Below are 24974 nucleotides of genomic sequence, written 5' to 3'. Positions count from 1 at the left end.
TGATAATATCATTGCGTAGAATGCTTCGTCAGCTTTAGAAACCATGACTTGGAATTACTGATAGAGGTATAACTTGATTTATGAGCTGGGATGGCACTCGGGCATATCAATATAGATGTCCGTCTACTCGCGAAACATGTCAAGTTTATTTTCGTTTTCTCATTTATTCCTTATATGGTGATTTGCAGCGACACGCTATGTCTGTCGAATGAATAATGCATGCATCATTTCCACAGGAGGCCGAACTTTGATCTGCCAATGACGTCATAATCTCAATTACTTGAGAAGTAGGAACTTTAGCTGTGGGCAAATTGTAATGAACGATCTTTTGGTATTGATGTCACGTCGAAATCCCCATATTTGGGGCCTACTTGTTGACATTGCCACTTAAGCCATTGCATGTATTCAGGAGGACTGGACCTTATTCAACGTCTCCCTGTGTTAACTATACAATCGTATATAAAACAAAATGGCCATAAAATGGGTCCGTTTTGCAGAACGAGTAAAATCCAAAACATGATAACACGATATTGTGTATCCTATTTTGAATGGATCACATGTGCATATAATAATGATTAATATGTCTGGATACATACAAGAGGTATTGACGCCCCATTCCTTCCGTCATATTTAATTTATCACGAAAGCGTAAAAGTACAGCTATTCCATGTTCAAACTGATGGGGGGGGGGGTAATCTCAAAACACACAAGTCATTCATATCGGACGTTTGAAACAGGGTGAGTAACGGAATCTTGTTTTTGCTCGCGATAGTAGAAACCTCTCTACCGTTCTCTCCCCTTACTGTCCATGACCCGATGACTCGACGAGTTGGTTTATTGTGACTAAAGACTGAGTAATACAGGTACGCTCCCTCATGGTAATACAGTACTCTCCGCGTAATCGGGTATCGCTTAAACGGGTACTCCGTTTAAATGGGTAGTAATTTCAAAATCAGTTCCAATGCACATTGAAATTACCTGATAATCGGGTTGCCTCTCCGCATAAACGGGTAAATAATTTTCTTCTTATCTAATTTGTACTCATGTTTTAATGCAGATAATATAACACTTTAAGAAATCATGAATGTCAAATTTCCCCCGGCTATTTGCATTCTCTACTTAATTTGCAAACAAGACCGATCATTTGGGGAGTGATTAAACATGAAAACACAATTCCTGTACCAGTACAGTGTACCGACTTGCCACACGTAGACGAACATTACACATGTAGCTGGCACTCACAACTGCATCTAGACAGACACAAGTTGAACACACTTGCGGTCCTCCCTTAGAAGTTTGCAAGGGAAATCAGGCCATGCACCAGCTTCATAATTTTACTATTCCCCAATCACTTCTCAAAAAGTAACCCGACGTTCTACGCACGCAAAATGATGTGTTCATTCCGGAAAACGCCTGCGTGTTAGCAAGGAGCTATAGTCAAACGACACAGTGTTTAGCTCACCTGAGCCAAAGGCTCAAGTGAGCTATTGCGATCGCCCTTTGTCCGGCGTCCGTCGTGCGTCGTGCGTAAACTTTTTACATTTTCATCTTCTTCTTGAAAACCCCAAGACCGATTTTCATCAAACTTGGTAGGTAGCATCCCTAGGGGGTTAGGAACTCAATTTGTTAAAATGGGCACCATGCCCCACCCAGGGGGCCCCCAGGGGGCCCAAACCCCCCCCCCCAAATTAAGGAATTTGTAAAAATCTTCTTCTCTAGAACCAGAAGTGATAGAGCTAAGTTGATACTATGAGTTAGTAGATTGATGACTGTAGTTTCAAGTTTGTTCATGGCAGAATCAGGGGTGCTCCCCTTGGGACCCAGGGGAGGGGTTCTAATGGGGCCTAAATTGTACATTTTCATCTTCTTCTTGAGAACCCCACGACCCATTTTCACCAAACTTGGCAGGTAGCATCCCTAGAGGGTTAGGAACTCAATTTGTTAAAATGGGCACCATGCCCCACCCGGGGGACCCCCAGGGGGCCCAAACCTCCAAAAATTAAGGAATCTGTAAAAATCTTCTTCTCTAGAACCAGAAGTGATAGAGCTTAGTTGATACTATGAGTTAGGACATTGATGACTGTAGTTTCAAGTTTGTTCATGGCAGAATCAGGGGTGCCCCCCTTTGGACCCAGGGGAGGGGGTGGGAGGGGTCGTAATGGGGCCTAAATTGTACATTTTTATCTTCTTCTTGAGAGCCCCATGACCTATTTTCACCAAACTTGGCAGGTAGCATCCCTAGGGGGTTATGAACTCAAATTGTTAAAATGGGCACCATGCCCCACCCAGGGGGCCCCAGGGGGGCCCAAACCCCCCACAATGAAGGATTCTTTAAAAATCTTCTGTAGAATCAGAAGTTATAGAGCTAAGATAATACTATGAGTAAGTACATTAATGACTGTAGTTTCAAGATTGTTCTAAGCAGATCCAGGGGGGTGCCCCTCTTAGGGGCAGGGGAGGGGGGGGGGGTGGTTGGGAAGGTCCAAATGGAGGCCTGAATTGTACATTTTCATCTTCTTCCTGAAAACCTCTTGATGGATTTTCGTCAAACAAGGCAAACAAGGTAGCATCGCTAGGGGGTCAGGATCTCATTTTATCAAAATGGGCACCATGCCCCACCCAGAGGGCCCCAGGGGCCCCTAATCTCCCCAAATTAAAGACTCTTAAAAAATTTGGGCCCTTATTGTACATATTTATCTTCTACTTGAGAATGCCTGGTCAAATGTTGGTAGAGCTATGAATAATTTAGATTAGTGACTGCGTGAAAGGTGAACTTGCGATACTCAGGTGAGCGCTAGATCCGGTCTCTTGCTAGGTCTCTTGTTCTGAAGACGTATTTGTCCATAAAAGCCTGTAAATTATTCCTCGTGACTGAGAAAGTGTTATTGGAAGGTATGTACAATGTGCAGTGCAAGCACGCTTGTTAGGCATACAGTGTAGGTGTTTGGTGCAGTGTAAAATGCATGTACATACACATTGTGTGTGTCAGTTGTGAATGAGATGTGTTTTTCTGTTAACCCGATTATGCGGAGAGTACTGTACCACAGATGCTTGACAACTTTCTTGACTTCTTTCCAGTCATTAGAGTATGTGGCGATATGATAACATCGTGGGTTTGTGCGTGTAGTATGCAGGCATACATTACAGCATAGCCTATATCTTAATCGTGTTTATTGGCTGGGTAGGAGTAGTTTCAGCATTTCAGCACTCTATAATGTTTCAAGTACCATCAGTATGAGTGACCTTCTGCACCGGTATATAGTGTGAAAAAGGAAAAAGAAGAAGGAGAAGAAAAAAATAACCCCTGACAATTGCAACTTGTCTACCGTGATAGGGTTCGACGTATAAGCGGTTGTACGGTGGCCCGATACGGCGATTATCCTACGTAAATGGTGGCCCAATCAGGCAACTTGAATTTAAGATGGATTGTTCCTAAGTATATAAATTCTTTTGTTTCGTTCGGGGCAATTAAGGACCAACATAGAGAGCCATAAGCAAGTAAAATATGCACATAGCTGTAATTATTGATTGTCTGTTTTGGCTCGTTTGTTCAAAATCTTATCCACGTGTAGACTTAGTACCTGTTTTGTTTCACATTCTCGTTGGAAAGGTTTGGATTTCCTCCATTTTTAAAGGCTTCCTGTGATGTAACTGCCCTAAAAACAGTAAGGGGGGGGGGGGGGACCCGAATTACATTAGTACGACGGTATTTTATCTCTTGCCCACGATTCTCTTTTCAGCTTTTGGTTCAAATAGGTCGAGTGACTGAATTCAACTATGCAAAAGGCCAAGAAGTACGATTGGAAGGATTCGAACCTTGCCCTTTTCGGCTCGGACACGGAAAAGAAGGTGAAAAAAGAGTCAGCCGAGTCGGAACCAGCATGGAAGGGGGCGGGCCAGAGCGTGGGGCTGCAAATCTGGCGCATCGTGAAGTTCAAGGTAACTTATAGTTTGACTGATGTATTTCTTTTGTTTGTTTGCTTTTTCAATCGAACCAGCTGTCAGAAATACTTGAAAATAGAAAAATCTAGAAACAAAAACAACAATAACAGCAGCAAAGCACGATGAACCATATTATCAATTCAATCTTGTATCTAAACATTACATCTTTAATCGTGAAAAACGCAAACCAAAGAATTTAAACAAAATGTTTAAAAGTCCCGTGTATCTGTGAGACCTTGGAATCATATCCTATAGGACATCTCAGGGTGTCCTCCATGAGTGAAGGTTGTGATATTCACGCCATCTGCGTTACTTCAGGAGATCTGTGACCACTTAATTTTCCAAAGGAAAACGTGCATACGAAAATTCCAAGAAAGGGTCTATAAATCTACACAATATAGCAAGCCGTACAGATCAGATCACCTTTTGAAATTGCCCAGAAAGCGTATATAATTGCCTTCATATTGTGTAGTAGCCAAGGAACGTCAGTTTGTTCAACAGCGATTTAATATTTCTTGCTTTGTCGTTGATATGTTCTGTTGGTCCGCTTGGTTAACTACTTTAAAAAACATCTACTAAATATTCAATTTATTATGATGCATACATGTATGCAGATAAGAATACAAATATCACACGGAGTAAATTGACGGGAAAAAAAGATGGATTACATTTGCCCTCAGTAAGAATTTGAAGACAGAAGGAAAAAAAAAGTCACGCTTTGGTGCCATTGCCATCTTACGTTTGTGTTCTAGGTTACACATTGGGACAAAGATGAGTACGGGAAGTTCTTCAACGGTGACTCGTACATCATTCTCAATACATACGTAAGTCATGAGAGCAAGAAGCGATGAATGTGTGTAATGTATGGAGATAGAAAGTGATCAAAATGCCACTAGATTCATGTTTATCTTTAACAGCGGAGATTTATATTCATTTAATGTGTGAAAACATCTGCAGACGTCGACTCATATCAGAAACATGGTAAGTAAGTGAAATTTACCCTTGTCACCACTTTGTCATTTTGAAAATCTCTAAAGGGATCGTATCGTTTTGACTGAGACCTAATTTCAGGTTTCTAACAAATTTTGAGTCAGAAAGAGCTTGTAATTTCATGAGGAATTCAACGTTTATATGATGAAAAATTGGTTTTGAAATGGCTGAGATATCCAAAACAGAGCGATTCTCATAAGTCATCATCTCTGTTATACTAGTATTATGTAAATTTCTGTAAAGGAAAAGAGTACTGTTGCTCACATGCCTACGTAAGGGAGTTCTGCAATCATGCATGCCCTAAAGGGTCAACCTAGAGGTCACCTCCATGCAAAAAAAGAGAGATGATAATAGAAATAAATAATTGTGAGAACTTCACGATGAACATCAAGAACCTGATCTGTTTTTTCGTATTTTGCACTTGATCTGGCCCAAAGAGAACAAGTAGACGTGGCCAGAAGACTTATTCCACAACTTTTCAAAGACTCCCTTCCATACCTATCAAATAATGTGATTGCAAAGCTCAGTCTTCGATTAAAGATTTGTCTTTACTATACGTTTAATAATCGTTATTGTGTCCTTCGACCTTGTATTTTCGTCTTTGATTATTGCAGAAAAACCCTGGCGAGGAAGATTTGGAGTACGACGTCCATTTTTGGATTGGGAAAGAGTCCACTCAGGTTAGTTTCAAGGACTCTCATCTCTTTACTCATAAATTATTTGTTAATTATTTGTTAGCTCACCTGAGCCGAAGGTTGGGTTCAAGTGAGCTACTGCAATCGCTCTTCGTCCGGCGTCCATCGTGCGTTGTCCGTCGTTGGTAAACTTTTACATTTTCATCTTCTTCTTGAGAACCCCTTGACCGATTTTCACCAAACTTGGCAGGTAGCATCCCTTGGGGGATAGGATCTCAATTTGTTCAAGTGGGCACCATACCCCACCTGGGGGGGGGGGGGCCCAAAGGCCCCCCACCCAAATTAAGGAATCTTAAAAAATCTTCTTCTCTAGAACCAGAAGTGATAGAGCTAAGTTAATTAGTACATTGATGACTGTAGTTTCAAGTTTTAGTCCATGGGCCAAGACCCGAAAATGGGTTATTGGTACCACCTGAGGTGGCAAAACCTTTTTGGTGTCATTTTGTTTGTCGGACGTTGATATGTTTATCAAGCTATGATAGCATTTCCAAATGAGTAGCTTAGTCATAATAAATGAATTTTTAACCAATTTGGTCTCGTTTTTTTATCCCTATACTTCTGAATCAAAACTAACCGCTATACAAAAAAGAGCACTGTCTTCTGTATGTCCACAGATGTTCTGTTGTAAACGCGGTGCGCTTAGTCTTTATTCAAGGCAGCGAAGGGAATATCCAAAGGGTTATGATGTCCACAGCTGTCACGCGGTGTCTTTATCTAGAACAATGTACCGTTATCATATCTAAAGTTCCTAATAAAAGGGATTATCTATACTGTTTTTATACTACCCTCTCAACAAATACATCAGTTTTAAACAAAAATCACTCTGTTCATTTACAATATTATTTATTGTGATGTATTTTAGTGTACCGGTACATTGTTTTTTGCATTATCTTTCATTGTTGGATGGAAATAAAGCGACATTGGCGTGGTATTAGCGTTTTCACCGTATCGTTTTCACCGGAAAATGATAAATAATTTAAATATACGGTAAAATTCACGAGGAATTGCTTTTTTGTTGTTGTTTTTAGATTTAAGGGAAATACATGGTATCATAAGCTTTGGATATTACCTTCGCCGTCTTCAATAAGGACTAAGCGCTGTGGACATCATAACCTTTGGATATTCCCTTCGCTGCCTTGAATAAAGACTAAGCTCACCGCGTTTACACCAGAACACCTGTGAACATACAGAAGACAGTGCTCTTCTTTGTATAGCGGTTAGTCTCGATCTAGAAGTATAGGGATATAACAACGAGACCAAATTGGTTAAAAATTCATTTATTATGACTAAGCTACTCATTTGGAAATGCTATCATAGCTTGATAAGCATATCTATGCCCTACAAACAAAATGACACCAAAAAGGTTTTGCCACCTCAGGTGGTACCAATATCTGGCCTGGCCCATGGACTAATTGTTCATGGCGGAATCAGGGGTGCCCCCCTTGGGACCCAGGGGAGGGGTCCTAATGGGGCCCAAATTGTACATTTTCATCTTTTTCTTGAAAATGCCATTATGAATTTTCACCAAAGTTGGCAGGTAGCATCCCTAGGGGGAAAGAATCTCAATCCCATCAAATGGGCACCATGCCCCACCTGGAGGGCCCCAGGGGGCCTAAATTTGGACCAAAATTGTAAATTTTAATCTTTTTCTTGAAAACCCTATCACTGATTTTCACCAAACTTGGCAGGTAGCATCCCTAGATGGATAGAATCTCAATTCCATCAAATGGGCACCATGCCCCACCTGGGGCCCCAGGGATCCCCCCCCCCCCCTCCTGTAAGGAATCTTTACAGATTTTCTCTAGAACTGGAAGGGATTGAGCTAAGTTAATACAATGAGTCAGTATATTGATGACTGTTGTTTCAAGTTTGTTCATGGGAGAATCAGGGGTGCCCTCCCCCCCCCCCCCACCCCACCCCCTTGGGACCCAAGGAAGCGGGATGGGATGGGGGAGGGGGGTCCAAATGTTGGCCTAAATTTTCATCTTTTTGCTGAAAACAACACAATGGATTTTCACCAAACTTGTCAAGTAGCATTCCCATAGGGATAAGATCTCAAAGTGTTTGAATGGGCACCATGCTTTCCATTGGGGCCCCAGAGGATCCCAACCTCCTAAATTAATGAATATCAAATAATATTTTTCTCTAGTTTTAATCAAAAGTGATAGGGCTTTAAGTCTTTTTTCCCAAGCTGCATAATCCAACGTTCTATAAAGTACAGTGTACTTGGCAGGTATCTTTACCAGTGTGATGGAATATGTAAATGGACACCATGCCCCCATTCTCAAAGCTACCCCCACCATATTAGTTTCCAATGTTCTCATTTAAGAGTCTGCAAGAATGCATGGAAGGTGAACTTGTGATACTCGGAAATCTTGTCTTTACTTTAGCTCTTGTCGCATGTTCCCAGGACAATCAAATTCGATGTCGTCTCAACGTTTTCCCATTATTGATGCCATCTCATGGAAACGTTTATCAAGTTTGCTGCAAAGAAGTCTTGTCATATGCTTTTCGGTAGTTTAGATCTTCACCTCTAAACCCTGAAATCGGACATAGTCACCAATAAACACTCAAATGTTGTAAAGATTGACAGAGTTGCAGATTAAGGAGAGAAAATTGTTTTTGTACGAAATTCTTCTCTTGTGCATCTAATCAAAGCACGAGAGCTCCTGTCGAAATTCCATTCTGTTGTTCAGCAGTGCTAGATAGCTGAATAATGTGTTTTCTTTGTTTTAAAAGGATTATCCTCAACTAACCAGTACTAGAAGAAGATAATTATGTTGTCGATGTATGTTGGCCATTTTCACGTTATATGAATGAAACATTTAAGCTAATTAATTTTGGTTTCAAACTCTACGACCAATCTTCCTGTTGAGGGAATGAGCTCTTCACATGTACACCATTTGGATACCCTTCAACTATGCGATACCGTAAGATTTAACAGAACTAATCCCAGATCCTATATTTTCATTCATCACGAATTGAAAACTAAAACTTCTTCTTCACGTATATATAGGATGAATATGGCACTGCAGCATACAAGACTGTGGAGCTAGACACACTGCTGGATGACAAGCCCGTCCAGCATAGAGAAGTGCAGAATCACGAGAGTGCTCTCTTCAAGAGTTACTTCCCTCGGATGGAGTAAGCTTTACCCAGAACCACTCTGTTTTCTTTCCATGCATGGAGTAAGCTTTACCCAGAGCCACTGTGGGGATGTTTCATAAATCTGTTCGTTAAGTTACGAACGACTGGCGATCAGTTCTTATGCTGGATTATTGAAATTCTGAAAAGTATATAGCACATCAGAACTGATCACCAGTCGTTCTTAAGTCGTTCGTAACTTTACGAACAACTTTATGAAACGGGACCCATGGTTTCCTCCCATGCATGGAGTAAGCTTTATCCATAAACACTCTGTTTTCTTTCCATGCACGGAGTAAGCTTTACCCAAAACCACTCTGTTTTCCTTCCATGCATGTTAGCTTTAGTCACGTGATACGAGAGTTTGTTTTTCACTGTAATGGCAAAATAAGGAATCCTGAAGAACAACCTTGTGGCTTTTTTTTTGTGATAGAATTGAGCGTGTGTCAAACAGACAGATGTTCGATGTATCGCTGTGATTTCCCATTTTCAGATCTTAAAAGTGAAGGTTTTTTTTTTTTTTTTTCATTCCTAACCAATACGGCAAAATGTTGTTTAATCACAATATCTCATAAAAAGAACTTGTTTTGATTTAGCTAGCGTGACATTTATTATCTACATTAAACATGCAGAAGTATTAAATGGATGGATGGTATTCTTACTCTGACATGATACTACACCGATGGACATTTACGGTGTAGGAAAAATAGTGTAGTAATAAGATGATAAAAGAACTGACATAGTACTGAAATTCTGAACTAACGAGTTAGGGGAAAATGAGCATTCATTTTCCCGATTGCTTTGCATCGGAATAATGCTCAAAATTGATAGAGACAATAGTATCATCATGAAGACAATATTACCCTTGACTTTTGAAACAAAACATTCTCTTGGGATGTTGTTTTGATGCCAATACTCTATAATATGTCTGTGGATGCTGACCAGCGTGCTACAGCGATGATAGCATTGTACTATGCCCTGGCCAGGTAGTGCTAGGGAACAAGTAGACTTTGTTTCACGTTCCACTGAGATAACTTGTAAACATAGGAAATGTTTTTATTATCTCCATTGTGAAGGATAATGAAAGGCGGGGCTGACACAGGCTTCAAGCGAGTTACTCCCACACAGTACCAGTCTCGCCTCCTCCATTTCTCGGGCGACAGGAAACACATTGAGGTCAAAGAGGTATGGCTGGAGAGAAGGAACATAGAAAGTGACATCTTATCGATACCGATGTGGAAAATTAATGATGGTGGACGTGGATAACAAAATATGCCTTTCAAGATAATAATATTTATGACTTGACAACTCCAACATGGACAAAAGAGCTAAGTGGGTCAGCTGGAATGAATCAAGCAGCAGGTAGTGCTGTGAAGAATGTTCAAGTATCGATGGCGTTGACGTCTTCTAATAATTAGCCGTAAATACTGACTTTTTTGAGAAATGGTAGTGAGTTGTTATCTGCAGTGATTCGAAAAAAAAAACAAAAAAAAAAAAAAACGTCGTATAGCAACCAAGTGAGCTGGTTGCGTAACCTGCTAGTTTTTTGCACTTGTGGACACAAAAAACCCCCGATATTTTTTAGCGCGATCAGCAGCGCGATGCTAAGCCCAAGAAATCTTGCTGTTATTTCTGAATTAACGCGCTAATTAATTTTGACTCGGCGGTACGTGTAAACGGTCGGGCTTAGTAACTCGAGTTTCTATATCTCATTATGCAAAGCGAACAGCACAACAGTAGGCCTATGCACTCCACGCCACTGTGAAGCACAAGAACAATCGTTTTACCAATTTATCGATCGGCAATTAGCGGGTTACGTGTACACGTGTGTAAACGGTTGCAAAAACCCGCTAATTTGGAGAGTCTGAACGGATGAAAAAAAAAAATCGAGTTTTGGAGGGCACTCGGTTTGATAGAATACCCGCTATTTTGTACGTGTGAATGCGGCTAGAAGTATACATATCGTGGAAATATGCGAGTTATGTTTAGTGTATAGGGAACGGTGCATTTCAAAGTCATTTGTTAATCACACGAGTACTTTATAGCAAGGATTGGCAGATGAGGTCAGGAGTAGGATTCTGGTTTGGAAGGTTTTTGTGGCGCAATCTACTTAGAAATTCGAAGAAAAATAGAAAACTTTTACTTTGATTTTCGTTGTACCACATAAGTGATGTTGAGGGTATCATAAATCAATACAAGTCAATAAGAATTTGCATTCCATTTGATTTTCTTTTGAATGAATTTAGCTGTTAACGGTAATCCATTACTCTTGATCTGAAAAAAAAGACTTCCCATGGAATTCAGATTTCTTCAAATATGCTGTCCAAAGGCGAAGCATGCGCTATTTCATTGCATGTGATTGTGTTTTGCAGGTTCCATTTTCTAAGAAGTCGCTGAAGTCGGATGACGTGTTCATTCTGGATGCAGGGCTCAAGCTCTACCTTTGGATTGGTTCATCTTGTAACAAGGATGAGAAGTTCAAGGTGTGTGCAACGTCGTGAAATGTAAATAATTTCACTTGCGTGTAACGAGTTACGGTTTCACAATCTATTGAGCTTTTCTACTGCCATTTTTCTTTGTTTATTTTGAAACATAGAGTCAGTCCCAAGCTAAACAGATATGTGAACTTTGAACTTTAGTACGCCATTCAATGTTTAAGATGGAAAACTAGCGTGTACTCCATAGCTTTAGCTTCTATGTATCTTATCATACCGTCATGCTTTAAAGCTCTGAGCCAAAGACTATAAAAATGAGCTATTGCTGTCACTCATCGTTCGAATTGCGTCGTTCGTCGTCCGTCATTCGTCGTCCGTCGTTTGTCCTGCGTCCTCCATCCTTCTTGAAAACCGCATGATGGATTCTGTAGTCAGCATGAATGCGTGCAACTGAACTTGCGATACTCCGGTGCACGTGCGCGAGACCCCAAAGGTCTTCTTGTTACGACTACTTTTCATACATACCAAGAAAGATGTATACAGCCCATATTCGAGAGATGTCCACAGTTTGCAATAGCATGTCACTGTTACTCCGTGTTTGTTTTTGTTTTTATTAGCTTTTGTATCAAATTGTTTGTTTGTTTTGCATTACAACAGGCCACCCAGCATATCGCTACTCTGAAAAGCGAGCGTGGGAAGGCAGAAAGCGAGTCATTGGACGAAGGCGACTTCCCGTCCACCCACCCTTTCAACAGTCTCCTGCCTGATGTCGACATCGAACAGGAAAGCGAAGTCGATGATAACAGTCCTAGGGCAATGTACAGGCAAGAAGATTATCGTCAGGACTCTAGAAATGAGTAGTTTAAGGAGTGAATTCCTACATGCAGAACAGTACTGATAGATTGTGTTTCTTTCGTGTTGGACAGAACACGTGTAGAAGAAAGTGATAGAAGAAAGGAAGTGGCTGACATAAAGAAGTGCCCTCACCATTCATATCAAATTGGGGCGAGGGTTACAAATGAATTTATATACTTTGGTTTCACTGCCATTTTTGTATTGCCTGCGTAGCAGAAGCGAGACATAGGTGTCACTTTCCGTCGTCGTCGTCGTCGTCGTCAACAACTTGGTGTACTTTCTATAGCTTACCACAGCTATGACCATCAAACTCACACCACAGGTACATAACGTAAATATTCCGGTCAAGTTCGAATATCAGGTTCAGGTTCCGTGATATTTATTCAATGACATATGAGAGAATTCCGACACGGTCAAATGACAAAAAGTCAATGAACTTGCCCTGATAACTACTGTACTCACAGTATTGTGGTGTACTCTCGATAAATTTCCGCAGATTTGAACTATGACCACCAAACTCACACAAAGGTTGAATATGGGTGAAATACATCAAGTTCAAAGGTCAAATGGTCAATGAACTTCACCTGATAAGCACTGCACACATAATATTTTGCCATGACCACCAAATTCACACCACAGTTATACATCACCTAAAGATGCCAGTCAACTTCAAATTTTGTCGGGCAAGGTCAATGAACTCACATAAAAGAACACTATCACAAATTGCAATATTATTATTAACTTGGCGTTTGCCTTATCACGGTTTGCATTAAATTCTTGTTATATTCGGCTATCATTGATTAGTCTGTGACTTATATACACTTTGTCAACGGACGATCATTACTGGAAGCTTTGTACGACATACGTCTTTGCAAATTTTCAAGTCTGTTAAACGATTGTTGTGTGTTAGCAAATGGCATCGATGTGACAGCGCCCTCATCTGGCTCAATGACAGCAAGAGTTATGTCCTTATCGAGAAAACAACAACAAAAACAACAACCCCCCAAAAAGCAAAAAACAAAAACAAAAACAAAAACAAAAACCAACAAAACAAAACAAAAACGAAAAAAAAAACCCGTCCCTTACTCGCCCAATAGGGAAAAGAACAAATCGGTCTCGCAATGCTGTTTAGCCCTCTCACATTTGTACACTTTGTCGATACAACTCTCTTTTTTTCACATTACATCTTTACGCTTTAAGAACCACACTGAAGGAGCTGGACAATGACTTCTCGAATTAACACCCCATATGCAATTAACAGCCCACAGGTTTACTGCAGCCTGTCCAAAATGTGATTTTCGATGTAAAAGGAGATATTTTTTTTTTGTTTCGTTTTGACATTGTGTACCATAATAAGTGAGAGAATGCTTCTTTGTGGTTTAAATCGTGCCAGGTTGAGTGATGCAGGGGGCAAGATGGAGTTCACTCTTGTGACTGAAAATGAGCTGAGCAAAGCTGATCTTGACAGCAACGTAAGTCAAAATCATGACGATCTCATGTTAAACTAATAAACACCCAGGACTTAATCTAATGCAATTGGCCACTAATTTCAAAAAGGGGGGGGGGGGATTTTATTCCTCTCCTCCTGATACCTATTGGACTCAATATCTGATTTGCACCTAGTGCCCCGGGAAGTAAGTGAACATAATGACATGTAATTATTCTGTTTAAATGAGGTTATTCAATCATTTATATGGAAGTCATAGGCAGGGCTCGACACTAACGGTGGCCCGGTGGCCCGGGGCCACCAAAAATGAAAGTCGGGCCACCAAATTTCAAAAAAGGGCAAATTTGGTGGCCCGCCTCAGGTCACCAAAATTTTTTTAAAAGTATGTCAATGAATTCGTAACTTTTTGCGCCGGAAATGTATAAATGCATGCAGTGACTCAATGTTTTTTATTGGGTTTTTTTCGGGCCACCAAATTCTTCCCTCGGGCCACCAAAAATTTGAAATTGATGATTTTGGTGGCCCCATTCGGCCACCAAAAAAAAAAAGTTAGTGTGGAGCCCTGTCATAGTCTCATAGGTATAGCAATATGGAAAGAATAACGCTACTACCATAGTTTACAGTAACACGATAGATTATTTGATTTACAAATAGAGCGCAAACGTGTTTCATCTTGAGATGAACGAAAAATGACAAGTCAGAAGAATTAAAAAAAAATGCAGTTGCATTCTAGCATACTGCAGTTGCCGACGAAGACCGCTCGTTTTCTGCTTTAAGATAAATGTTTTTCTAGTGCATTTGTTGTATTGTTGCTGACATATTATTTTATGGTTTATAGGTATTCATGTTCAATTCATTTGATATGGCATGTAGAATTACCAAGGGATATAGGGGGCAAAATTAAATGTATATCTGTTCTGCAGTATATTTCCCTTAAATTACACGCAGACTCGCACACGTGCATACACTTACAGCATATGCATGCTATACACACATCGAAAACAGAAAGAGGCACTTCATGTTGTCAAGTTAACCTCACTATTTTTGCAGAGCATTTAGCTGTTCCCTTGAGTATAGAATGTTCAATGTTTGATTACATGCTGTGTAAGGAGAGGACAATAAGTGTATGAAGGTATTATAATGTGGGTGCTTGGAAATCAGACATAGTCTCAGTCAACCACCGAAGTAACTCATTAATAATCATTTCTGTCCTGGTCCATTTAAACGTACTATTAGTCAGGTCATTAAGACAATCTGTTACTCATTACAGTGTACTTAGTCAAATGTATATTAACCTATATTGGTGTCTTTTGGTCTGTACATAGCCAAATCACTAAATACTTCATGAAAATACGCATTACTATGTATAATGTTTCTTTTCTTAGTTTTTTCTGCATCCTGTTAAGCCCCACTTCTAAAAAGTCCTCCAGATCATCTTTCTTCATATTCCAGCTGTGACGTCATTCTACTGTAACACTTAAGTTGAACAATAGATACAGTTATGTGCCATATGACAGCATCACATGTTCTTTTTATGCAAACGTTTGACAAATTTTTGACGCAGCAGTGAGTGGTAAGACACATTAATGTGTCTATTGTTCAGCTTAAGTGCTACAGGAGGTTGATGTTACAGCTGGAATATGAATATAGGTGATCGCTCTGGAGAATTATTTTTTAAGAGGTGGGGCTTAACAGGGTGGAGAAAAAAAAATAAAAAAAAGTTCCATGGTAGTGATTTGGTTATGTACAAGCCAAAAGGCGTCAATAGACGTCCATATATATTGTACATTTGGATTGCACGGAACACATTATTACTGCGAAGACGCTGTGACGACTGAAATGTTAGTCATGAAAACCACCATTAATTAAGGACAAATTTCAGTGCGTTAAGAGGCAGTAACATAACAGCAGTTTTCTTTTTCTCCGTACTTTTCTTGTGATCAGGATGTCTTCATCGTGGACACATGCAAACACTTGTACGTGTGGGTTGGAAAAGGTGCTTCCATTGACGAACGGAGGAACTGCATGACCTATGCACACGTAAGACCTGTTAGACAAGTCACTGATGATGGCTGATATTGACATGATGACGATGACATGATAGTGATGATGATAATGGCCATGATATGGTGACGGAAACGTGATGATGAAAACATGGTGGCGAGGGTAACATGACAGTGACGGTAGCATGCTGCTGAAGGTAACATCGTGAATGAAATAGTTAGAAAATCCTAATGGTTGGATGATATGACGGTGGGTGTACCGGAATTTTGAGGATGACGAGGGAACAATCATGATGAAGGTAGCGTAATGATGAGAACATCGTAATGATAAGAGAAACATTTTCATGAAGAAACCAAAGTGCTCCTAGTAACATGATGAGGAAACAATAATGTCATGAGAATATGATGGTGGGGAAACCATAATGATAAGGTTTACAGGGTTACATGAGGACGGTAAAATTACGATGGTAGGGAAACCTGATTGCGATGACACAATTATGATGTTACAGTGATGGTTTGACCGTGATGGCATGATTGTGATATTGACGTAATTTTGGTGTTGCCATGAGCGTGACTTGATGGTTTTAGCATAACGTTGATGTATAGGCGTATTCAGTAGGTGTTTTTTTTTATAAGGCTCTATATAAGAAAACTCATGTGAAACCAAGGAGGTTCAGGAGTGGAGTCATAACAATCTTATTTAGTTTTAACTTTTGTTTGATGTCGCAACTAAAAAAAAATATTTGAAGTATGTGCCAAACTAGAGCTGCCCCACAGATAGGAAGACAATCGATTCCTTTGTCATTGCGTAATGACCAGCCACTTTCTCAGGAAATAATGTCTTTATGATGGTATTCACCTTTCGCCGTCCCTTTTTGTAACAGATGAGCGGTACATACTGGTACTGACACGGGAATGTTCGAATAAAAATTGCGCAAAGATTGATGAAATGAATATCATAATAACTCGACTTTATGTCTTTACACTAATCTTACATATAACGAAGTGAATAAGGAACTACAGTATACTTCAAGATTATACCATATAATATTCATTTGTCGGAAGTGATTAGAAAATTATAAAATCGGCTGTCTGCAAGTAATATAAATGAGAGTTTGTCCGAGGTCGTATGAAAATCATTGATGTAAGACTTGAATAACAATGAGCCTAGCAAGCTTGTGGGACACCACATTCGGGAGTCAAGGCCATTTGCGTGTATATCCGTATTGAGGTCTGTTAGTTAAATAACTTGTGAACCACTGAAAGGTTTTTCCGTATATACCGTGATGAGACAATTTGGTGAGAAGTATTTTTTGGTTGATTGTGTCAAAGACTTTTGAGAAGTCTATAAAATATCTGTTGTGTGTGAGCATGTATCAAGTGCATGTGTGACTTTCTCAACAAAGGTAAGTAGCGCGTGCATAGTGCTGTGATTTTCACACCTGAATCCAAATTGAAAGTTAGAAAATAATATTATATCATTGACTGTTGGTTTACTGTTCCGATGTACATTTTTCTTTCAAAAATTATAGAAATTGAAGTTAGTGAAGATATAGGTCTATAGTTATTGACATCGTCCTTCTCCCCTTTCTTATAAAATGGAATAACTTTTGCGATCTTCATATTATTTGGCACAAGCCAATTGTGAGAGAAACGTTTATAAAGTGTACCAAAGGATCTACTATGTGAAGAATTAAGTATATATTTTTTCTGTTTTTTAGAGATAAATATCAATTCCGTAATATCGTAGGCTTTTTCCTTCTTTCAAATTAGCAACAATCTAAATGATTTCTTCCTTATATGTGGGATCTAAATAATTACTTTGGAGTTACATGTATCTAAAAATTCACTAAATCGTTAAGTAGATGAAGCGATGTTTTGCGAAAGATTTGTCCCAATTGGAGAAAAGAAATCATTAAAAATGTTAGCCATGCCAGCGGGTGCACTACTGGAGGCATTGCCCCATCGTATTCCAGAAATATCAAGAACATTATTGTGAAAGAATTATCATTAAAGGAATCCTAAGACTGGTAATGTTGCAATGATTCAAGTAAGGCCTACCAGGAAAGAAGGCTGTGAGCATCTGTAGTAAAACACGGACAGAGAATAATGACATTACACGTGCATACATCAGCACAAGAAAAGTTGGAGAAGAGAGATTGAAAGAGGCAACTATAATATTACGGAAATTAAAGTGAGGAGAACACGACTGAAGAGAAGGCAAAAACACGTTTCAACAGAAGATAAATTATAAGGGAAAAATGAAATCTGTCATTCATACAGAAAAAGTAGAAGAAAAGTCATGAAACATACATTATACATCTGGTATTATAGGCATATGTGCAAGCTTAGGTAGGACCCGTTAGAATATACGGAAGTAGGGCAAAATGGGTACATGACGTGTGTGAATTTTTGTGAGTGCATTTGTGTGCTGTACTTGGGTGCACTTACCCATGGTGTATAACGAGGACACACATACGAACTTTACATTTAAACCGAGGACACACAGAGAACCGAGGACGTCCTCGGTACGCAGACCATTTCAAACGGTCTTTTTGCATGCTTTTGCATGTAGGGGTACATGTTTGTAGGTCCTCGATTAGCATTATTGTAATAAGTCCTCGGTTGGATGGTAATATACGAATGAGTCCTCTGTTGACAAGAGTCCTACTGACACACAGGTCCTCGGTTATGCGGTAAAATTCTTATGGTTAAAACAGGTCCTCAGTTTCCATCATAGATGCGTATGTGTGTGTGCGGGTGTGCGTGTGTGCCAGCAACATCAGGTATGCGTCTTCCAGGGGTCTAGGAGCTGCAGAGCAACACTTAAAAGAGAGTAAAGCGATTTTTATGGATATACATCATGTACTTCAATAGACATTTGTATTTTGTGGTGCAAAACGAATTAATTGAATTATTGTGTTTTATGCATATGCCTACAAACTGGACTGAAGATGATTATTAATGATATGCTATTACATATCCTATTATTATTCAAGAAAAGAAAGTTATCAGGTCAGGTAATAGAAAGAGATAGAAGAGTGATATCGATCAAGATTTGACTCATTATTTTTGTAGTATGTGGATTTTATTTTTTTTTTGTAATTGTAATCATTTAAAGAATACCGCATTTAATGTATTGTTGTCTAATGTCTTATGAAACATCACACTTTCTTATGCTTATCACTTTAATAATTATGCCTCCGCCAACGAAGTGGCCGGAGGCATTATGTTTTCGGGACGTCCGTCCGTACGTCCGTCCGTCCGTCCCGTTTTGTTTTTGTCTATATCTCAAGAACCATGTGATGTTTTTACATCAAATTTGGTATGAGGGTATATCCTGGGGGATAATACTTTGTTTGGATTTTAGGGTCACGGGGTCAAAGGTCACAGGTCATTTTGTGAAAAAAAGGTTGAAATTTCATGTTTTTCTCCATACCTCGCAAATGGTTCAAGGTATCTTCATGGAACTTAGTATATATGCATGTACCAATGGGCAGTGATTATCTAGGGAAGTTAGGGGTCATGGGTCAAAGGTCAGGGGTCAAAGGTCAAGGTCAACTCCTCAAAATATCACTACTTTCCTTATATTTGTGCAATGCCTGAAGGATTTTTTTAACTTGATGTATGCATGTACTAGTATTACCCAATATGTATTCTGTGGGAAGTTTCTTGCCAAAAGGTCAAAGGTCAAAGGTCAAGTGAAAGTGCTTAATTGCACTTTTTCCTCCATATCTCGACAGTAACTCAAGGTATCATCATGAAACTTACATATTTATGCATTTTCTACCTAACAGTGATTCTCTTTGGAACTGTGAGGTCAAAGGTTAAAGGCCAGGTTTAGCTAATACTATTTTACCATTTGATACTGAAATTATACTTTTTCTAAATTTACCTTGAAAATTACTCAATGCATAAACTCATAAAAGGGTCAAAAGTCAAGTAAAAATCATCAGCTCCCCAAATACCTGTACTCTGACATTTTAATCATTCATCCAATTGAACCTAGTTCTAGAAAAGTGAACATTCAGCACATTTGTGGCAAACCTGTCATTTTAATATTTTGCCAGTTGTGTGAAACTGTCATCACACATTGTCAAGCCATTGTACTATAGACCTATTAATGGCGGAGGCATACCAGTCGCCGTAGCGACATTTCTAGTTCTTAATGATACGCTGTGATTGTAAAAAAAAAAATGCGATTCGGCCTACGGCAGCCACGGCGTTTATATGAAGAAAAAACAAACCCAAACATTACGCCTGAAACCATTTCCATTCGATTCAAAGGTGCTTACCATTAGGTATTGTTATGCTCATTTCCACTGACATTGCAATCGATGTCATCACGAAAGACAAGATTTTTTTTTAATTATAATTTATTCTTTTTAGGGGTGGAGCTAGGTGAGTGCCGAAAAAAAAAAATTAACAGATTATGATACATATTTTCATCAAACAATTCTTGAAAATGTGATTTGGAGTCCTCTCTCAGCAGAAAGCCATCATGGAATGAGACATAAGAGAATCATAAATGGATGTCAGGCGGCCTTCACCCACTATGTCATTGCCTAAACTGAAAAGAGATCCGTGGGACTGGGAGACAACGGCTTGTGCCGAAAGGGTTGGTTGGGTGGTGGCGCGTCGCGTTAGTGGGAACACCACCCTTCGTCCAAAGCCCCCCCCCCCCCCCCCCCAACCCGGTTTTGCCGAAAGGGTGCGTTGGGAGCGTTGGGTCGTCGCGTTGACTGGAACCCCACCCTTCGTCCAGAGCCCCCCCCCCCCCCCCCCGGTTTTGCCGTAAGGGTGCGTTGGTACTTTTTCTCATGTACTATTAAAAGACGAGTTTTGAATTTATATTTAACCTTCAAACAACCATTTCAAAGAGGCCATCGTCCGGATCTAATATTTAGTTCGTCCAATGTTCATTTGGTCCAATATCCATTTGGTCTAATATCCGTTTATGTTTTACATTACAGGGCATGGATCATGTGGATAGTCAGTGGCTTATCTATATATAGTCCAGCTGCTGGGGGTGCTGGCCTGGCACCATGGGGAGGGGTGAGGGACCCTAAACTTTACCCTAATCTTATTTCATGTGTATGAACATCTGTTTTCTCCCTCAATGCAGGGTCAGAGAGTAGTCCGTTGTCGTAGAAAAAGCCCCCCCCCCCCAAAAAAAAAAAAAAAAAAAAAAAATAGCCCAGTTGGTCATATAGACGAAACGATGATTGGACCAAATGGTACCTGATTAGACCAGGAGGCTGGCTATTAGACCAAATGTCAATAAGATCAATGGTTATTAGACTAAATGGGTGTAGACTAAATGATGATAGACAGAGGGTAGACCAACTGGGCAATGGACCAAAATTAATGATGTGTACACCAAATTTATATTGGACAAATTTGGTTTTATTTTAGACCATTGATGATTAGACGAAATGGAATTAGACCAACCCATAATAGACCAAATCGGTATTTGATTATATAAATTGGTGTTAGACCAAAAATAGACCAAATGGCTATACGAATTGACTGTAGACGAAATAGTAATTAAACCAAATAACAATTAGACCAAACAGTAATTGGACGAAATGATGACCAACAGTGGTTATTAGACCAACTGATATTAAACAGTCTATTAGACCAACTGGCTGTAGACCAACTGGCTGTAGACCAAGTGGTAATAGAGTGTAAACCGATCCGGACGATAGCCTCTTTGAAATGGTTGTTTGAAGGTTGCATATAAATTCAAAACTCGTCTTTTAATATTACATGAGAAAAAGTACCAATGCACCCTTTCGGCAAAACCGGGGGGGGGGGGGGGGGGGGCTTTGGACGAAGGGTGGGGTTCCAGTCAACGCGACGCGACTCAACGCTCCGAACGCACCCTTTCGGCAAAAACCCGGGGGGGGGGGGGGGGGGCTTTGGACGAATGGTGGTGTTCCCATTAACGCGACGCGCCACCACCCAACCCACCCTTTTGGCACAAGCCGGAGACAACTGAACAAACTGTGTAACTCCCGCTGCCTACCGAAGATGGGCTCTTGATAGACACCAGCTGTTAGAGCACATTTTACATTCTTTTGCTGCAATGTCACCTTGGTTCATGTGGTATGACGTCATGCCTGATGTTCTCATGGACGACATCATTTGAAATGGTTATCCTTATTGCTTTTATATTCGATACTATCTATTTTCTGTTTCTTTTTCTCAGAACTACCTGATGAAGACGTCGCATCCTCTCCTGCCTGTAACTGTTGTATCGGAAGGCAAAGAGAAGGACGACTTCAATGCAATCTTCTAAAGCCATTGCCACTGGTCTTCGAATGGAAAGTTTATGAAGAATAAATACACCCAAAGCAGACAGTCTAGAAATTGCCAGAAAGCTCTTATCATATTTGCAATGTTAGATTGTCATTCGTCAACGGCTAACATAGATGTATTGCTTTTGTGGGAAAGAGTTGAGTTGTCCTATATTTTTTTTTCTGTAATATAAACTAAATGCGATATTTTTTTCCTATACTAAACGTAAAGCGGCAAATCCAAGCCTATATATTCGGTGCGACAAGAATCTTAGCACTTATTAGAAATCTCCAAATCATCACACCTGTCTTGATTTGTTTAACTCACGGTTGTAGGTATTTTCATATATATTATGTACTGTAAGTGTATAGTACGATATGGGATTGTAGAAACTAACACATGGCGTCACAAATTTCCATTTCTAAGAATTCATCATCCCCTACTGATTAATGAGGCCTTTTATGTACTTGATTAATATCCAACTCTCTTTTTTAAACCAAGTGCCTTTCGGCCGAGTGTATAAGATGCCGACAATATCCTCATTCTGTACTGCTCTCGTTTTCTTATCGGTGTGAGTAATTTCCAGCTGCCACACCTTCTCACCATTTTGTGTCTGATGGACAATATGATTGTCATTAACCTTGTTGAGTGAAACCAACTCTCTAAATGCCAACCAGCAACTCACATTATTTTTGGATTTTGAAGGATTACCTGTCAGTCATCGTTTCATATTTACAGATTTGGAATATTTATCTGAATCGTTCTGTCTGCGTATCGTTTTCCGGCCGAGGTCCGTACCAGTTACTGGTATGGAACAACATATAAAATGTAGGAGTATCGTAAACTTTATTTTTTGCCATAGAACCATGCAAGAAAGAACTTAGCAAAATTGTGACATCACATATTTTAATACTAAATACAGACCGTACTCTAGTGAATGTATTTCAATACATGAGTATTGGAATCCAAAATAGGTGGAACTGAAAAATGCGGTTGGGGATTCTATTCCATAATGTCATGTCACAATTCTTACAGTATCATTTTGGTGTTTCTTGTTTTGAAATTGGCAGTGTTCTCTTATACGTGTACTTGTTTGTAGCAATTACAAGATTATATTTCACGAGGTCAAGATTGAAAGGGCTTTCATTTTGTGAAAAAATACTAAAGCATAGAAGGTTTAGAGAAAGGCCGTGAATATCATGGATACAGGAAGCTTGTAGAAATTGTCAGAACTTAATAAAGAACAAGACGTTATCAAAAATATGAGCTGTTTGATTATTCCTTTATGATTACGTCTTCCGGTGATGAAAATATGTTCAAATTTTTTTTTTTTTTTGCAGTCAACAGCTGCTTTTGCTTTTTCTGAATACAAATACAAATTGGGATGGATTTCGATTTAAATGGATAGTTTAGTATTAGTGGAGATGAGAATTTGGCTTTAACTTATTTTGAGATACCAGGAAACCAGTTATGAAATAGTACAGAGGATACTATTCTATGAGGAATTCAAAGTTATTTGATGAAAATCGGTTTTGGTGTGGCTGAGGCACCCAAAGCGATCGAAATAAAAAAGCTTAGCCCCACCTTTTATTAGGATCACTCTTTTGTGGATATCTCAGCCATTTAAAAACCCATTTTCATCAAATGAACGCTGAATTCCTCTTGAAATTACATGCCCGTTCATATTTCATAAAAAGTTTCTCATCATCTCGCCAAAAAGAAAAAGAAAAAGAAAAATGTTACAAATCAGAAGTTACGTCTCGACCGAAACTGTAGATCCCTTTAAAGCCGCTACCTCACTGGCTTACACACACAGACACACAAACACACACATATATGTATATATAATATACGTATAGATCAATATATATATATATATATATATATATATATATATATATATATATATAATGTGAGAGATAGTTCCCTGGGTACCGAACGTGCGCGGTGCCGCATTGTTGGTTGCATATATATTGAAAGAAATATATATATATATATATATATATATATATATATATATATGTATATATATATATATATATATGTAAATGTTCGCATAGATACATAAGCCCTGCTATATACACAGGAATTTGAAACTCTGTGCGGATATATATTGTATAATTATGCTGATATATAACACACTCATTTCTTTGATCGCGATGAAACAAATATAAAAACATGCCATACAGACATATCATATTAATTCATTTATTGTTTACTGTTTCCAGGTTAGCATGCCTGTACAGTGACGAGGCGACCGTTAACGGCCCGTTAAACTGCACATTACTTGAATATGAGACCATTTTGAAGCAAATAATTTTCACACAACAATAGATATATAATGCACTCTTAAATGAATCCCACAAGGATTGGAACAATCATCCCCCAGCATTCCCACTGACACCCACTGATCAGTTACTAGCCATCCCCTTTAATTTGGATAAAACACCTATACGTTTCTTGACAATTTAGGACAAAGGCTTACAACGTGGTACTTCCAGGCAGTTCAAGTTCAAGTTCAAGTTCAAGTTCAAGTTCATATTTATTCGTTTTTTCCACAATATACAAACATAAATCTCACTTTCGTACGTGACAAAAGCAATGCATACAATTGTACAGAGAAGACAACAATAATAGGAAAAAAACTTAACAGTAGCGATACATTGCAATAGTTGCTAAGATAACGAAAGTGAAATAGTTTTCAATATATGCACTGTGTGAAAAAAAAAAAAAAAACGGAGGGACCCACTAAAAAGACACAGCTTGTAGAGTGTGGGCCCCTCTTGTATTAGAAGCCCGATGTAAAAATTGAATTGAAAACAGCAAAAAATCCGCACAAAAAGTTCGTCACAAAAAAGTTTGGCAGCCCCCTAAGAGACAGACGAACAAACAGTTATACATAACATAAAACAACAACAAACAGAGTAATGAACATGTAACAGGACTGGGACAGCAACAAGACTACTTATAGGAGGAAAAACAAGAAACAAACTGACTTGACGACACAAGAGGAAACAAGACTATAGCGTGATAAAGAGGTAACAAAATAGACAGGAATATGCAACACAGACGACGATCCTCGGAGGTTTGAGGAAGAAAGAGAAAAAGAAAAACGAATGTAGAACAAACCCTTCAACTGCGAAGTATAGGTTAAAGAAAATCT

At 39.2% G+C, this 24974-nt stretch overlaps 1 protein-coding gene across 1 annotated transcript in view; it reads left to right on the top strand.

Moving 5' to 3' along the window:
- LOC139729668 (gelsolin-like protein 2) overlaps positions 1–23072 on the top strand; it is a 31661-nt gene extending 8589 nt beyond the window's left edge. The window contains exons 2-11 of the mRNA XM_071640595.1: positions 3741–3939; positions 4695–4766; positions 5547–5612; positions 8644–8771; positions 9848–9956; positions 11144–11254; positions 11864–12030; positions 13455–13533; positions 15453–15548; positions 21723–23072. Coding sequence (XP_071496696.1) covers positions 3778–3939; positions 4695–4766; positions 5547–5612; positions 8644–8771; positions 9848–9956; positions 11144–11254; positions 11864–12030; positions 13455–13533; positions 15453–15548; positions 21723–21812 — 1080 coding nt within the window. The 5' untranslated portion in view covers positions 3741–3777 and the 3' untranslated portion in view covers positions 21813–23072. The remainder of the gene's footprint in view (positions 1–3740; positions 3940–4694; positions 4767–5546; positions 5613–8643; positions 8772–9847; positions 9957–11143; positions 11255–11863; positions 12031–13454; positions 13534–15452; positions 15549–21722) is intronic.
- The last annotated feature ends 1902 nt before the right edge of the window (positions 23073–24974 follow it).

This window comes from Diadema antillarum, unplaced genomic scaffold (assembly GCF_040938485.1).
Source record: "Diadema antillarum isolate AM-2024a unplaced genomic scaffold, OU_Dant_1.0 seq00000248_RagTag, whole genome shotgun sequence".
NCBI classification, from domain to species: Eukaryota; Metazoa; Echinodermata; class Echinoidea; order Diadematoida; family Diadematidae; genus Diadema; species Diadema antillarum.
Note: the sequence above shows the minus strand (reverse complement) of the source record. Positions and strands in the feature narration are given on the sequence as shown.